Below are 17,580 nucleotides of genomic sequence, written 5' to 3' on the forward strand. Positions count from 1 at the left end.
GGTCAAAGTGACAAATGACATTCTGCGACCAGGGCTCCCTCTGCCTCCTCATCCTCCTTGACCTTCGACACTGTTGACCACCACCTCCCATCGACCGCCTCTCCTCTCATCTCTGTCTTTGAATGGTTCAGATCGTACCTCTCACACTGCCTCCACTTCATCTCCACAAACGTTTTTTCCTCTAGATCCTGCACCATCTCGAGCAGTATTCCTCAGGGCTCTGGCCTTGGTCTCCTCCTCTTCAATATGTATATGCTCCCTCTTGGTGACATCATCTGCAGACATGGGGTCAGCTTCCATTATGTATGCAGATGACACTCAACTGTAGCTCTCTGCCTCCATGCTTGACTCCAGAACCACTGCTGTCCTGACAGAATGTCTGTCAGACATCAAGTCCTGGATGAAAGCTAACTTTCTTCAGTTGAACGTCCACAAGACCGAGGTCCTCCTAATTGGCTCCTGTCAGCGCCTTCAGTCCTCAGGCGCTGACAGCATCACCATCCACGGATGTACACTCAACCTTACTAGGCCAGTCCAGAACCTTGGCGTCGCGTTTGACCCTTAATTATCCTTTCTACCCCACATCTATGCCATGACCTGCTCTGCCTTCCCCATCCCCACAACATTACTCGGCTCCACCACTGTCTCACACCTCACGCCGCTGAAACCCTCATACACGCATTCATAACATTGAGGCTTGACTATGCAAAAGCCTTGCTTATCAACTTCCCCATCTCCTCCCTCCGTAGGTTGCAGATCATCCAGAACTCTGCAGCCTGTGTCCTCTTCCGCACCAGGCTCCATGACCCTATCATCCCCATCCTCGCCTGACTCCACTGGCTTCCCATCACACAGAGGATATAGTTCTAGATCCTGGTCCTCACCTTCAAAGCCCTCTATGTGCTTTCTCCTGTCTACCTCTGTGACCTCCTAACACTCTACCATCCTGCCCGCTCCCTCAGCTCAGTGGGCTCCAGCCTGTTTCACGTCCCCCGCCTTGCCGGCCCCACCATTGGCAGGTGGGCCTTCTGCCGCTCTGCCCCCACCCTCTGGAACTCCATCCTGCTGTCCCTCCTCCTCACCCCCTCCCTTACCTCCTTCAAGACCCATCTCAAGACTATCCTTTCGTGCTTTCGATTACCCTGCTTCCCCCCTGCCCTCCACCCTCCCCAATCCCAACCCACTGTCCAGCACCTTGGGATGTCCTCCTGACGTGAAAGGCGCTATACAAGTGTAATTTTGTTATTGTTCACCAAGGTCCTGTCAGTTTATTCAGATGGACATTAAAGGTCTCATTGGACCAATTATTTCTTTCTTTCTTCTGGCAAACAATTCCTCAAATAAAATTTAGTCATTCACTTCATGGTTGTTTGTGGGACATTGTGTTTGTGATGATGCAAATTGGCTGTCATGTTAGTCTACAAAAATACTACACTTTACAATAATTTGAGATGTCTTCAAGACGTCTCAAAGCGCCTCACAGAATATACTGTAAAGTGAACTGACTGTATATTTGTGGGCAAAATGCGGCAGCCAATTGCGCACAGCAGTGTCCCACAAACAGTCATGGATTGAAGTGACCAATTTTTTTTTGAGGGATTATTATCAGGCATGTAGAGTAGGGAAACTTGCCCAATGCTTTACCCTGCCGGGAATTGAATCCAGGATGTCACTTACATGTAGGAATGTTGAGGTAGATGGTTTTAAGACAGGATAAAGATACAAAACTGCGAGCTCACTTCAATGTGCAGCAGCCTAACCGCACAACACACCCTCAGCCATCTGTGTCACTTAAAAATCAGCAAAAGAATCTGCAGCTTTACAAAACCTCCTGATTCCACTCATCCTCCAGAAAATTAGGTGGGAAACAGTTCTTGCTGTTTTTAAGTGGCTGCTGCAACCCTGATTCTACAAACTTCTCTTCTTGATTGGGAGACAGCTGCTTCCCTCACCAGCAGGAAAAACGTCTCTCCCAGCGGGAAAGGAGTTTGGCTCACAGACTGGATAATGAATTGGCTATTAAATGGGGATAGTTTAGAGTATTTAAATAATATACAAAAGCAATCTCCATCCTCCATAGTTTGGTTCTGAATTGGTAGGTAAAACCTGTACGAACATTTCTTCTTGTAAATAACATATTCTCTTGTAAGCACACAAAGAGGTATCAGTATGCATAACATTATGGCATTAAATGTAAAGTAACATTCCTTAACATATACACATATTGCATATAGTCATCCCTCCAAACCTGGAACAGTCAACATTTATTTACATATCTAGAGGCATCACAAATGACAATTTAGAAATATCGAACACTAAATTCTTTCCTACAATATAAATCCTCTGAAATTGGAGATGTATGTGTTAAGTTTTCAAAGTATTTGAAATAAATGTATGCAATATGTCATTTTTACAGTATATTGTATCTTTGCACTTCATGAAAATTATTAATTGTGTTAACTTACTGTTTACCAGTGCACTTAAAATTCCAATTTACCAGCAAGTGCATGTAACCCCTAATATGTTCATGAGCAACTGGGATCTTGGATACAGCACAGAGATGTTTACAGAGTGACACTGCCATTGTCCTTTTGTGCTAAATATTTTAAATATCTGAAAGTCTCAAAAATGTCTTTCAAGATCGTAACTCAGTTTTTTTTCTCTTGTTTAAGGCCGCTTGTTTTCCAATGTCGATAATTATTGTTGGGGTTGGACCAGCAGAATTTGATGGTAAGGAAACAATATATTGATTACAACAAAACCCAAAAAGGTGCATCAGTTGATTTGTTTTATACACAATTGTACCAACAGGAGCCTATAATTGACATGTTTCTCAAACCACTACAATACAATGCGTTACATTTTTGTGAACAATGGAATGAAAAGTTCATACTTGAGGGAGTAAGGAAAAGCAAGTTATGCAAGAGGGGATTAGGAGATGCAAAAACTCATGTGGAGTGTAAATAGCAGCATGGACTAGTTGGACAAAATGATCTGTTTCTGTGCTGTAACTTTCTATGTAATTCTATCTAAGCTCTGATATTTGATGTGATCATTATCCTTTAGCATTCAAAAACTAGAAGGGCTCCTTTAGACTGAATGTTCAAGTGGTGGGGTTTCCAGTGGCTGTATTTTGTAATCAGTCATTGTTTCCCAGGGGCTATACATAATGCTCATATTCTCTCGTTCTCTGAGATGTCCAAAATGTCTAGTGGTCCCAATAGACTACACAGGTAGCTCCTTGGTGACAAGAGATATGGTCTCAATCCATGGCTTACAAAGATTTACAAAGAATGTACAGCATGCAAATAGTCCTCTCAGCCCAACTAGTCTGTGCCTGTGTTTATATTCCACATGTTTATACTCCCATTCCATATTCCCTCTATTCTAATAAATTACAATATATTTGAGGGCTTTGAGATGACTAAACAACGTGATAAAGCGCAATATCAAATGCAACAATTATTATTCCCCTCTCCATCGTGAAGGTCTAGCTTCCTCTTGAATCCATCTATACTGTCTGATTCAACCACTGCTTCAGACAGTGAGTTCCACAATCTCACTATCCTCAGTGTGAAGCAGTTCCTCCTAAATTCTCTTTTTGATCCCCCTTTCACTATCTTACATTTGTGTTGCTGGTTACAGAATCCCTAGCCAGCAGAATTTATGTTAACATTATCAAACCATTTTATAATTTTAAACACTTCTTAGGTCCCCTCCAAAAGTTTTTTCTCTCTAGTGAAAAAAGGCCTTGCCTATCCAGTCTATTTTTAGAGCAGTAACTTGCCAGCCTTGGTATCATCCTCGTATACCTACACTAAACTCCTTCCATCGCTGCTATATCCTTATAGTGTAGAGACCAGCATTGGACACAATACTCCAAATGTGGTCTAACCAAGGTTTTGTATAAATTCAACATAACCTTCCTCGCTTTTATATATTTTTTTCCCTTTGGATATAAAACCTGAGACCACATTGGCCTTTTCCCTGCATTTTATCTGCCATCTGTCTGCCCATTCTGCTAAACTGTTTGTCTTCCTGCATTCTTCAACAAGTTCTTCACTGTTTACTATTCCCCCCCAGTTTGGTGAAATCTGCAAATTTTGACACCATGCCTCCTATACATGAATCCAAATCATTCATGTGTATGGCTCCTCACCCAAGGCAAGCTCATAGACCTTGGCTGAGGAACATTGCACAGGTACAAATTGAGAACATCTTTGAAGTATTGAAACAATTGTTTAAATCACTCGGGTGGCCACCCAATCAAAGTTTACAAGGTAGTTGTAGCAGTATGTTACACACTATTGTAGAGGACTGGTCTTCCTAATTCAGGAGATCTGGCTGAATGCCCGCAGATTGTGTTTGCAGATTGTGGGAGGTAAGGAAAGATTAAACTTCTGATGAGGCATTGGCAGCCATTCACCAGGTAGAGCTGCCCATCAGGAATCGATGGCGAACATTCACCCTTTGAGAGCAATGTCCATGGAAGCATTGTGCAACATAGATTGAGTCTGGGTGAGAACCCTATTTTTCCTATTATGCGGTTTGGGACAAGAGTGTGTGATAGGAATTATTGGTGATGGGAATGTCTTTTCAACGTTGGTGGGATATTTTTCTTCTGTAGGCGTGTTACACCTTCTACTTTGGTCATGTTGCTGTTTATGAAAACGCAGCCCAATAATATGGTGAATATATCTTTTAAAGTGTTTTAATAAGAATAAACTATTTACAATATATACATGCCCTAACAGTGTACCCAACATCAGGGCGCTATGGTGAGTATTTGTTGCTTCCTATGCTCCGCCCGTTGACTTCTCTGCAGTGAGTGCTTGCTACCCTGACTTAGTGCATCCAAATCTTGTATGGGTGGAACAGAGGGATAGGCCTCCAATATTTGTGACCTCAGAGGCAGAAGGAGGAGGAGGCAAAGAAGAGCAACTTTGTCCACTGGCACATCTATGTCTCCCAGAGGCTCTTTTACTTAGGCCCATTTGAGTAGGGGTGGAGGTGGGCTTATGTGTTGTGGATTTTTGAACCCCTGGTGCCTTCTCGGTCTTATTGACCACCTTTGATACTAAATGCATTTTAGTCTGGTTTCTTGGAAGAGGATGTGTGCTCCCAAACAGGGGCGCTAGCCAGTGGGCAATTCAACCCCTTTTGGCCTGCTTGTATAGCGCATCACTAATACCTGAGAGCTAATTTCCTGCAAGTTTGCCATCAGTATCCTGTCATCTTTTTCCTTATCTGCAAAACATGGCAGTCAGTTGTCACAAACAGCATTCCAGGCTTCATCTGTCTGTTCACTCTCACCATCAGCTGGTTGCTGTGGTTCCAGTGTTCTAATCATTCCAGATTCCCAACTACGGTATTCTCTCCTGCCCTGCATTCCTCAAGAGTTGCTCTTCTTTGCCTCCTCTGCTCTGTCTCATACACACTGAGGACCTTCAGGCCGTTTAGCCTCAGGTGCTTCTTCTACCAAATGCACTTCCTTCCCTCCGTCCCACTCACCCTTGCAATGTGTTGCGACTGACCTCGTGTGTCCCTTGCTCCGCCTTATCCTCTTAGGTTTTGTTCTCTGAGTGGCGACATGGTGCGATAGAGTCTGTGTAGACTATGTACAGATTCTGACTCTATGCGGGGTGTGGATCTTTTTGGAAGAGACGAATGTCCCTGAGCCTTCACTGAGATCTTTGCCTTAAAGTTCTTAATATGATTGTCTTCCTTCACCTCCAGATAAAATTGGTCATTCACTTCATTTTACAATTACAGCTGTTCGTGGAACATTACTGAATGCAAATTGCTGCTGTGTTCAACAACAAATACAGTCACTACACTTTACAGTAAAATCCTGTGAAGTGCTTTGAGACATTTTGATGATGTGATAAGGCGCTATAACGAATGCAAGGTTACTGTTATTTCTAAATAATTATGGACTGTCATCATTGATTCATTCATGAGAGAAACCTTCATGTAACACATATGAATTGTCTAATATAAATTATGATGATTAAATCATACTCTATTATCAAGATTGTTAAAAGGCCACCCATCAAAATAATCCAATTCATATTTACGCTCAGGATGCTCTTTGATTACTGAATATTGGATTTCCATGTGGTGGCTTGTGATTGATTTATTATCTCCAAAACAGACGAACCAACTGGAATCTAGACAGATTAGAGAGTTTGGATAACAAACGGTAAATGTCATTTAATTTGGATCAATACAGCAATGAAATTGGGGAAAGAGAATGAACCATGCAATGGCATTACAGGAAGCTGTAGGGGAATATCAGTGAACAATTTGCTAAAAGCATTGGCACAGTGAATGGAAACAGTAAAGTTTCAAACAAAATTGGGGTTTGCAGCTAAAATTAACTAATTTCTTGATTGACATTGAGGCCTCAAACCTGGAACACCAAATTGGTATCAAGTAAACTTTTGTTTGGACAGTGTGGATTTTATCCCTCCTCAGCAAATCAAAAGAGAGAGAAAATAATATAAATAGAATCCACACTAGAATTTACAATCATGACTCACTCACAATCATTTCAAAATCTGGCCCCCCAAAAAACTAGAAGTCACTAAATCTGAAAAAGGGACCAACTTTTACTGGGTGGGGTGTGCTGCCACCTAGAGGCCATGAATTAACACTGGCAATAGTTGAAATGCCACAAACTTTGCCTCATTATTTGGCATAATCTATTTTTTGTCTCTAGAATATTGCGTCTGACCCATTATTCTGATAATTCAAAGTAAATCCCATCACCCTGAAAACCTTTTGGGTTACTTGAAAAATCTGTATTTGCAATAAAGACACTGTCGAGACATTCAATAGCAAAATAGTAGATAACATAATAAAGATGCTATTACAAGACATGTCTATTACAAGAGCAGTTTTTAATTATTTCAAAAGGTTCTTCAGCATTTAGTGATTAATAATCCAAAAGCACTTTTGCAGTCCCCAGGAGAGTCTCCCTTTAGGAAGGAGAGGATACAAGCCTATTAATAATACAAAAAGCTATTCCTCGGAGTGCTACCTCTGATTTTTTTTTTGTTCTCATTTCAGAAGATTTGAAGTGGTTAGTCAGCTGTGAAAAACTCATACTATGCAATTAGGAAGATTTCATTTTGAAATATTAACAGAAAACGCTGCAAATACACAGCAGCTCATAAGCACCTGAAAGAGAAAAATAGGTTAATATTTTGAGAATGACTCGGAATTGGAACCTTTTTGATATCAGATGACAAGCTTTTTAGAGAGCATTAAAAGAAACTGAAAAACACTTCTGATCTAGGGTCGAATGATATCGATATACAATCTATGGAGCTAACTATGTTACTTTATTTTAATAAAGTAGTTGGTGACCATTTTGAGCAAAAACCTTCTTTCAAAGAATGATGATTCCAATACCAAACCTTTCAGCAAGATTTGAATTCTTTCTAGAAAACTATCACTCTTCTTATTTGAAGAGTTAAGGACAGTTAGGTTTATGACAAGATAAAAGGGGAGACAGAATCAGTTATTACCATTAAATATAATAAATGATTTTAACTACTTATTACTTATGGTGATCCAGAGTGATATAACAAAAACTGTGCTGTGGGATGTGAGTTTGTACCAATTTGTCTCAGCTCAGCTACTGAATGGCTAAGAGGTGCAAATCATTCACTCAGAGAAAGAAAATTGAAGCACCAGTTAAGTGGATTTGCACTCAATTTCTTCGAAACAGGATTCTTACTTTGAAATGAAAGTTCTGATCAAATACAAGCATCACACTATTTTGATTTTCCAGGGTGCGTTTAGGCAGATGTCAATTGATGGATTCCTGAACTTTTTTGAACTGGAAAAAGTATGTTTTTAAAACAAAGCAATCAACGCAAAAAGTTATAAAATGTTTCGTCAACAAAATATTCCGTCAACTCACATTACAGTATATTCTGTAAAGCGCTTTGAGACATCTCAAAGACATAATAAGACACTATAACAAAAAATCCAAGGATAAAATAGCAAAATTATTATAGAGAGCTGAGCAAAATAAGGCCATTCATTTCAATAATAAGCCTGTTTCAGCCAAAATTTGTGTTTAAAAAAAACATAAAATTTGAAACCTATTTGAAACCTAAGTATCATTGCATTTCGCAAAAAAATCTTATGAAGTACTGTGAGATGTTTTGAGAATATGATACAAGGATTATTATTAGTATTTTATTCCACACCCTCCTGGAGGAGGTCAAATAAACACATCCCCTCCACAGGTACCCTCCATAGTCAAATCATTTTTTGATGGTTTCGCCCACAAAATATACTTTACAGTGTATTCTGTGATGCACTTTGAGACGTCTCAAAGACATTATAAGGCACTATATAAAATGCAGGGATTATTATTACAATTATCTTTGCCCCGAAGAGGAAATAAAACAATGTGTTCAGTAGTTTCCACCCCAACACTATTTCCACTCCAGTGTTTATGCATATTGTTCCTGAAGAACTTAATTGATACAACCTGAGAGTTTTCCTGTGAGTTTATTCTTCTGTTAGGAAACAATTTTGCTAATCCCTACATCTGTCTGAGATTTTGAACGTATATGTTGTAGTTCTACCTTCATGGGCACCTGATCACTCGAGTTACTTGTACCTGAACCGGTTTGGAGATTTGTTAAATAAGGATACATCAGTCTAGTCCATGGAGAAATAGTAACAGATCAATTCTGAAAAAGCTCTTTCTCAGCCTTTTGTTCTGTGGTGGTATAATGATAGCAATGGCAGGTTAAGGCTGCATTTTACATTGCTTCTCTTCTCTCAATATAGTACCAATATAGGGGTTGAGCGTTTAAATTGCAGCAATTTGTAAACTGATAATTTAATAAAGATTCCAGAAATATTTCTAAAGCCTTCTGTACTGCAGTGGTATAATCAGTATTTTTCACGCGCATTTTACATCACTTCTGTTCTCTGAATGTAGTATCAAGGCACTGAGGTCAAATTGCAGCAATTTGTAATAGGATGCCTTAATAACTACTCTGTGTTACAAATGGGGAACCCTTCCGGTTATGAGAAGTACATGCAACCCATCCGCAGGAACTTTGATCTGACACAATGTAATTCCAGAGTGGAATTCCCACAATTTGCATTTCTGGTATTGAGACCAGAATCCCTATTTGCAACTCAGAGTCCTTATTCTGTTATATGAATTGCCACAATTTAGAGCCCGATTGTAACACCATTTTGCCTGTAGCTGACTGTGCCATTGGGCTTTAGAGATTATAAGCTTACCTTTACTATTTCTGCATGAACACATGGGTACCATTGGCTTACATCCACTTAATTCCTATGATTGAAATAGTTATTTTTTCTTTTGTGCTTGCAGCAATGGAGGAATTAGATGGGGATGAGATTAGGATATCCTCAAGAGGCAGATATGCTGAGAGAGATATTGTTCAGGTAAGACGTTCAAGATGTTTTATGAATGTATTATTAGGGATGATCGGGTTAGATTGATGCTGTTACGCATATATCCTGTTCTCCTTTTTGATACTGAAGAAAAGATTGCCCTTGGCAATTGATCAGCAGACTTTTTTGTACAGATATAAGTTTTTTTCCAAATTATTCAAAACAATTTCAATAAATAATGTATTTAGTGTTTATTCAGCGGATTTCCCTTGCAGTTTTACACCCTGAAAACACTGATGTCACATTTAAAAGGGACAATATCAATAACAATTTACATTTATATATGGATTCCTGTAGCATATTGGATAAAGCCCTCGCCTTACAAGCAAGAGGACCTAGGTTTGATTCCCGGCAGGATGATACCTTAGGCAAGTTTCCTTAATCCACAAGTCTCTGTTTACCTAGCAATGAGTAGGAACCCGGTTGTTAGTCAATTGGCGGATCGCTTTTCCGTGAGGTAATAATCCCTTCAAAATAAATCAATAATAATTTGGTCAGTCAATCCAAGACTGGGACACCGCTGCCGTGTTTCACCCAAAATATACTGTCACTACACTTCACAGTATATTCTGTGAAGTGCTTTGAGACGTCTTGAAGAGGTGATAAGGCGCTATATCAAATGCAAGGATTATTATTATTATAGTGCCTTTCATAACAATAATATCTCAATAGCTATACTGAACATACTGTTAGTACAAATGAGGATCAAAATGATTGACAGCCATGGCCAGAACAGTAGCTCACTGATACTGAATTATAGAAAACTAAAATGAGTAATTTACTGAGGAATAAGCAAAGGAAATTAGTGATGTCTCTTGGTATTAATAGCTTTATTTACATAATGTAATTGCAAACTAGTGAGATGCCTTCATCAGTTTTGAAGAAAAAATAATCAGTCCAAAGCAGCCAAAGTCCAGATGTGCACATTGAATAATTAAATGACATTGATGCTGCCCAGTGGAACAGTCCGGTCGGTCACTCATTTTAAATAAGCCATATAATGCACTGTAGCTTTTTAATTAATTTACAGTAGAGAAAATACTTGGAGCTGCCTGAGCTATGTAACTAAGCCTGTTCAATGTCAGAACATTATGTTTCTTACAATTATTTTTTGTGGACAGTTGAATTTACAAGGAATAAATTTCATGCCACCTCAAAACAGCTTATTTCTCAGACCTCCCATTTACTGTATTTAGTAGGATTGTTTTCAGCTTATTTCATGCCTCAAAGAAGGAGCTTTGCTTTCCAATCCTTTTGCTTTCAGCCAGAGGAAGCAAAGCACTACAAAAATTTCACTCAGCTATGAGAAGCTCTTCATATTTACATCATTAATTAATTTAGAGTTTCAAGTCCCATTCTCCTTTATTCTATTTTTGACACTGTGGAGCAGCATCACTGAGACGCACAGTGTGCCAAGTTTTCTGACACTTTTAGCTGGACAATGATGTGAGACTTGAAATCCAATTGATCATTCAGGCTTTTCACACAGCACTAACTAAGAAATAGTAAGCTACATAAATGTTGCATTTGTAAGTTACATCCTTCACAGTGATAAATAAATGTTAAGAAGAAAATGACAGTGATACACCAAAAATAAAAAATGTAGTTGATCTGTACAGTAACACTATTATTGGAAAATCACAAAACATTACATTTCTGATTTGCACATCTCTTAACTCGAAGACTATACACCTGCATTGTGAGCTTTCTTATTCACAGCTTGAGCATCTGCAATGAACACCACCTTGTGCCATTACACAACTAGAGCAGGGGTGATGCCATGTGTCATTATAGTGGCGTGGGAATGCAGTAAGCTATTGGGTATATTGTGTGCTAAGTAATATTTTCATATGGAGCCCTGAAAACATTACAAAATTGCTTGAGCAAGCGCATCCTCTTTGTGTTGTAAATGTTATACTGACAAAACACATTCAGCACTCATGATGATAACATGACAGGCCAGCTTCATTGCGTAAACAATCCACAATGCAACAAATAGAAAAATGGCATTCTCTGTATGCAAGAGACACTTCTTTCTACCATTAGAAGTCAGATAATAATACACTATAGCAGCCTCATTGCACAGCTGCTATATGCAACATAAAGGAATTACAGCTTTATCTTGCTTAAGTGAAGGTAGAGCTAATGAGGTCAGTGGTGCTTTAGTTGTGGCCTATTGATTTTTTGGCTCTATCTTGAATTGAGACAGTTGTAGGTTAATTTGATTACCTGGATTGCAAGCTGATAGATACACAGCTGTGGGAACATGCATTTGGCTTGATGCTTGCTGATGTCTCAGAGAAATCCCCTTATTTCTTTCTCTCTCTGCTCCAGGCACCCACAAGAAGCAGTTTCTGGGATGGCTACCCTTGCTACAATGGGCTGTTCCTTGTTGCTATGTAAACTCAGTATAGAAACTAATCTTTCTCTCCTTCCCTCCATACATAGCACCCCAGCCTTTCTTTCACTTACACAATATCATTCCCTTTTCTTTCCCTCCCCACGGCCCAATACACAGTTTCAATGTTCCTTTCCATACCATGGTTCCCTTTACCAACCTTCACACTCTTCTTGCTTCCTCAGGTCTTCCCTCATGGTATTTGGGTTTGGAAATTACAAAAGTGATTGGGAACCAGTATGGTTTGGTCTGGTACTAGTGTGAGATCATGGTGCTGCTGGAGTTGTGTTGAGTCACTGTGTAGTTTGAGGTACCAGGAAGCACCCTTGCTTCAGGTCAGAGTGTTGTACATTCAAGGTCCAAGTCAGTAATCAAGAGCTTAGGAAGCCCTGCATGGTCATAAAAGCTGACAATAGATGAGATATTAAATCAAGCTTTTGACAGCCTGTTGAACATTAAAACTTCCATAATCCTACATGAAAAGAGAAGGGATTTTCCCTTGATACCCTGGCCAACAATTAATTACTCATTCATCTCCTGGCTGTTTGTGGGATCTCGGTTGTCATACTAGCTTAAAAAAAATTACACTGAGACGTAATTACCTGTGAAGTGCTTTCAGAAATGTTGACATGATAAGGTGCTATAAAAATGTACATTCTGTCTTTCTTTCAGTGTTAGACAGAAAATAATGTCTTGATCAAAAGCATTCCGAATTCATTTTTTACATGGTCCAATATAAATCCGTTTATGTTGCTGCTAGAAAATTGTGGTACGGTTTATTGATTTTACTTCAGTATGAAGATAAATTTTGTTTTGGAACCATTTTCTGAGGTATCTTTGTGATATTTGTCCTTTTAGATTCTCATTGTGGATTTTTGTTTCTCAGACTTAACTTTAAGAATTATGTTTATTTCAGTTTGTGCCATTCCGGGATTATGTTGACAGAACTGGAAACCATGTGCTGAGCATGGCTCGACTGGCAAAGGATGTCCTCGCTGAGATTCCAGATCAGTTTCTCTCGTACATGAAGTCAAGAGGAATTAAGCCTTCTCCTGCTCCACCCCCATATACCCCCCCAGGTCACCTTTTGCAGACACAGATTTAAAAATAGTCCTTTCAACATTCCCAGATCAGCACTGCTGGCCAGAACCGTTTCCAGTGGCCGAGCCAGTTCCTTTTATCAGGTTGCACTAATAAAGACTTATGGATGTTGCCAGATCTCCATTTTAAAAAAAAGCATGAAGAGTTTCTGCTGGGCTTCATGTTGTATGATGTTAAGGATATTTTCCTCAGCCAAGTAGTAGAGAGGGGGTATACAAGGGCACACTGATGCTTTCATAGGGGCACAAAAATCCTCTGTTATAGCTGAAATATCTCCCTTTGAACAGTAACCTTGTGAACATTTCTGAAGAAAGTTTTTTTTAAAAAAGCAATGGTGTTGGAAATGAAAAAAGAAAGTTTAAACATGAATGGGAAGTCAGATGCTCAGTTCTTGTAAATAATTCTGAGAATGTGCAGTTCCTCCTTCTTTTAATGTTTACACGTTGATTCTTTTTACAGTTGATTCGTTTTTATAACCGTATACTTCCTATAAAAGCAGTTTTAAATATTGAAATAATTGTGATTGCTAGTTTGCTGCACCTCCATTTGTTTTTGACTACGTCAGAGGGTGATGCCTGCTTCACTACACATAATGACAGTGTGCATGCCTGTACCTATCAGGTAAATGTGCTAGAAAAAAATAAGTGCACAAACATGTGACCTTGTGCCCATGAACTCTTGTTTATTAAGTTGTCAAAATGATTTGTAATATGCTTGTTTGGATCTTACAGCACGTGTTCTCGCTGCATGTACAGTTTTTAAACAGAAATGCACTGTTTTGTGAGTAGTGTGTCAGACTAAAATAAGTACAAGATGGCCTTAAATCCTCAGTAAATATTATAATGACCTTTTGCATTATGCCTTTGAATATTGAAAAAACACAAATAGTTTTGTGCCAATAGTCTAGCGGCTTTTTATTTTTTCCACTGCAGTGGAAACATACTGCTTGCTTTATTTACTATATTGTATTTGTATGAAAATTTTGAAAATTGATAAGTTTCAATAACAGGGTCAAAACACAGGGTGGATTTTTGCAGGGTGATTGCACAGAATAAAGAATAAAACTACTTGTTCTGTTACTACAAATCACTTTCTGGGGCAAAAATGTTTTTCATTCGATTCTTAAATTTTCTAAAATGTACATCAGTATCCTAATATACTATATTATGTATATATAGTATAAGAAATTTAAACAGAATAGTTGTTGCTGTGTTTATACCACTGCTTTGCTCCAGGCCTTGTTAGCACCATGTGGAACAGGAAGCTCGTATCACATTTCCTGCTCTGTAATGTTTCAACTAGGGCTGAAAAACAAACCCTGACTTGTGCATTGAACATTGAAAATAGGACATTTTTTTAGTGTGGTTAAAGAGCTGTTCATGCAATCGTCTCTCTACTAACATGAAAACACAGTCCATTTAGTGTTCCTGGGGCTTCAAATGGATGCTTCAAATGGAATGAGTCGGTGTCAGCTCAGTGTGATTCACAACGGTCTGGTTTATACTGTGCGGATACAAATCACATTGCTTCTGACACCACCTTTACTAAGCAGTTTCAGAAGCAGAGCTCAAGTGTGATTTGAATTGTCTAAACCCAGCTCTCCTCCTCCCAGTTGTCTAAACTCACCTCTTCTCACCAAGTACTGCAAGCTTGTAGTTAAATTGAAATTGATGGTAATTTGTTGCCAGATGTGCAGTGTAACCTGTTTCAGTACCAAATACAGTAAGTCCAAAATAAATCAAAACTATTTTATTGACAGAATAGACCAGAGCTTTCAGCACCTATAAGAATTATTTAATTGCTATAGGGTTGTTGCAAGATTATTCTCACAGCAGTGTATCATGTTAATAGTTTTGATGGCATACTGGTGGCTTTAAAACCATTGATCTGTGCATTGATCTCAGCAAAAGTAAATAATGGCAAGTAAGGACTTCCATAGTGGATCTACCAAGAGCCCTGAATGATTTTTCCTCCTCAAAAATGAATGGTGTGAAATTCCCCCCTCACCACATACTTATCAGCGTCTCACGCTCCAGATTCTCTGGGATCCTGTACAGGGCAGGAGTCTCCAGTGACTGCACAAGTGGCATTACATAAAATTGGCATTGGAATATTTCCACACATTTCCACTATTGACGTCACACTAGGTGTGATATTGATTGTGATCATTAAATTGGAGTCCAGGATTTTGGTCACATTACATCTTTAGGATTTAAATTATTACCAACATGTTTTTTATGAATTCAAGTTTTATTATATCCTTCATAATTCCACATGCAGTATTCATAGTTGAATAGAATTTCGCTAATGCAATTGGAATTTTTAAAAAAAATTAAAAACCCCTTTGCCTTTTTAAAAATCACTATTTGAACATTTTTACTTAAGCAGCTGAAGTGAATTATTTACAGTCTATGTTAACAAGTGTATGTTTGCAGCTTATTATAACAGTACAGTCAGAGTAATCACAGTTTTAAGTCGTGATTTTTAAAATTGATTGTGTTCTGAATGTTTAACACCAAATATAGTGTATTTACTTTTTACACAGCATTATTCAGATTTTTTGTGAATGCTCCTATTATGTTGGTAACTTAAATGAGTTATTTATCCACTTGGACACTTTTTAATACTGAGTAAAAAAAAACCTGAAAAATTAAACTGAGTTATTATCCATTCTTCGGAGATGTTAAACTAAGTTCCTGGGGGTCTGCCTATTCTGGGAATTGAAGTGGACATTAAAGATGTCCATGCAACCATTTTGAAATATGAGTCTCCCAGTGTTCTGGCCAATATCTCTTCCTCATCTCAATCAACCAAAACAACACTTAAATGTTCATTCATGTTGCTGCTGTTTGTGGGACACTGCTGGTTCAGATTAACTGCCATATTTACCTACAAGATATTTCCTACACATCAAATTACTGATGTGTGAAACAATTTGAAATCTTTTCATTTGATAAAGGGCTATATCAAATGCAAGTATTATTATTTTCTTTTAGCTTAAACATTATTAGAAATTAACACCTGTGATTGGAATCCACTATGATATAAAGAATTACATATTCTTTATTTTGTGGATGTTAGCAGTACTCATGTAATCTTTGCCCTCTTGAATGATGATGATCCTTGCATTTGATATAGCGCCTTATCAGGTCTTTGAAGCATCTCAAAGCGCTTCACAGAATATACTGTAAAGTGAAATTTAAGAATACCTTGAAACAGAGAGTCTACAAGATATACCCTGCTCTGAGTTCCTGGGCAGAAGCTGCAAATAAGATAATTCAAAAAGAGGTGGTTTGATAAGTCAAGATTGATCTTCAAAAGATTGTAGATTACACAAGGAATGAATTTGTGCATCAAGTCAACCTGAAAAGGACTGTAAATTAGATTAAAAAGTAATTAATTAGTTTCTGTAGTGTCTCCATTCTTTATGTACCATGGGCGCAAGAGCTTTGGACGACAAAGCTCAGAAGTTGCGCGACACCAGGAAAGCAAGGTCCTGACTGGGTATTGTTGCATCCTCTCCAGTATTGTGCACTTCCAAGCATCAGGTAGAGCTGGATTGGTTCATTGGAGCGTTCACAGTTCTTACTTCCAGCACAACTTTTTGTAGGATACTGCTGTGCGCAATTGACATTTCACCCACAATATACACAGTCAATTCGCTTTACAATATATCCTGTGAAATGGTTTGAGACAACTCAACAATAGCAAAGGCAAGGATTATTATTATTAAATTCAATGGAAAATGTCCACCCGAATGAAACCAGTTTCTCCCTGTAACAGAAATCACTGGAGAGACCCAGAACAAAAGAAAATTAATTTGAAATATTGTATTAAACTGAGGAATCCTCACCATTGGAAAATTATACTGATATAAAAATATCATCAGAAGAGAAAATATCTCCTCTAAACTTTGAGGATTATTCAGTTATTATTCAGCTCCTAAAGAGAATGAATTGATGTGACAAACAGCTGTTTGTTTGCTTAATGCAATATATTTGACAAACATTACCCTGTATGCTTAGAAATAACTAATCCAATCTAAACGTGTAGATAGTATTGGGTTATGAATATAAAGCTAAAATATAAAAATTGTGTTACCATTTTATTTAAGCACACAGGTCATATTCATAGAAGTCAAATGATGGAACGACATAATGATTAACAAACGCCAACAAATGTACAAAGCAGAATTATTACTTTATATCTGCTTTCAAAGTTATTAAGGGAAAAGGAAATGTCTGAATAAAAGAGAAAACAAAGCTTCTTGGAAGCCATTGTTCACAATGGAGCAGACATGAGTCTTCCAGTTAAGATGAGAGCACACAGTGAAGGACAGAATGTTAATAAATGAAGCAAGATTAAGAATGGAATCTTTGAAGATAAGGTTTGGCAACTGAAAGTAATTAAAAATAATTGTACCTCTAAGGAAACAAAGTAAGAGGTCCAAATTTGTGGTATTTCTTAAGCATAGAGTTTGAATCATTCAAACGGGAATTCCTTCCGTAACCAGAAATGTGTCATCTCAACCTGCAGAGAAATCTCTTCTGGTGCCCTTCACATCCAGAGCAAACTCGCTCTGCAAAGACTTTCTTATTAAATAATACAAACTGTCTCCAAGGTCT

The 17,580-nt window shown here is 38.3% G+C and overlaps 1 protein-coding gene across 3 annotated transcripts in view; it reads left to right on the top strand.

Moving 5' to 3' along the window:
• The window catches only part of LOC103188281 (copine-8), a 203,712-nt gene extending 189,671 nt beyond the window's left edge, over positions 1-14,041 (top strand). For 2 of the 3 annotated variants that reach the window (XM_042335739.1, XM_042335740.1), the window contains exons 19-22: positions 2,673-2,730; positions 4,755-4,778; positions 9,374-9,447; positions 12,771-14,041. In XM_042335739.1, coding sequence (XP_042191673.1) covers positions 2,673-2,730; positions 4,755-4,778; positions 9,374-9,447; positions 12,771-12,959 — 345 coding nt within the window. In that variant the 3' untranslated portion in view covers positions 12,960-14,041. The remainder of the gene's footprint in view (positions 1-2,672; positions 2,731-4,754; positions 4,779-9,373; positions 9,448-12,770) is intronic. The other variant, XM_007908223.2, reaches the window with a different exon arrangement.
• Positions 14,042-17,580: the final 3,539 nt, after the last annotated feature.

The sequence above is a fragment of the Callorhinchus milii genome, unplaced genomic scaffold (genome assembly GCF_018977255.1).
Source record: "Callorhinchus milii isolate IMCB2004 unplaced genomic scaffold, IMCB_Cmil_1.0 Scaffold5, whole genome shotgun sequence".
NCBI lineage: Eukaryota > Metazoa > Chordata > Chondrichthyes > Chimaeriformes > Callorhinchidae > Callorhinchus > Callorhinchus milii.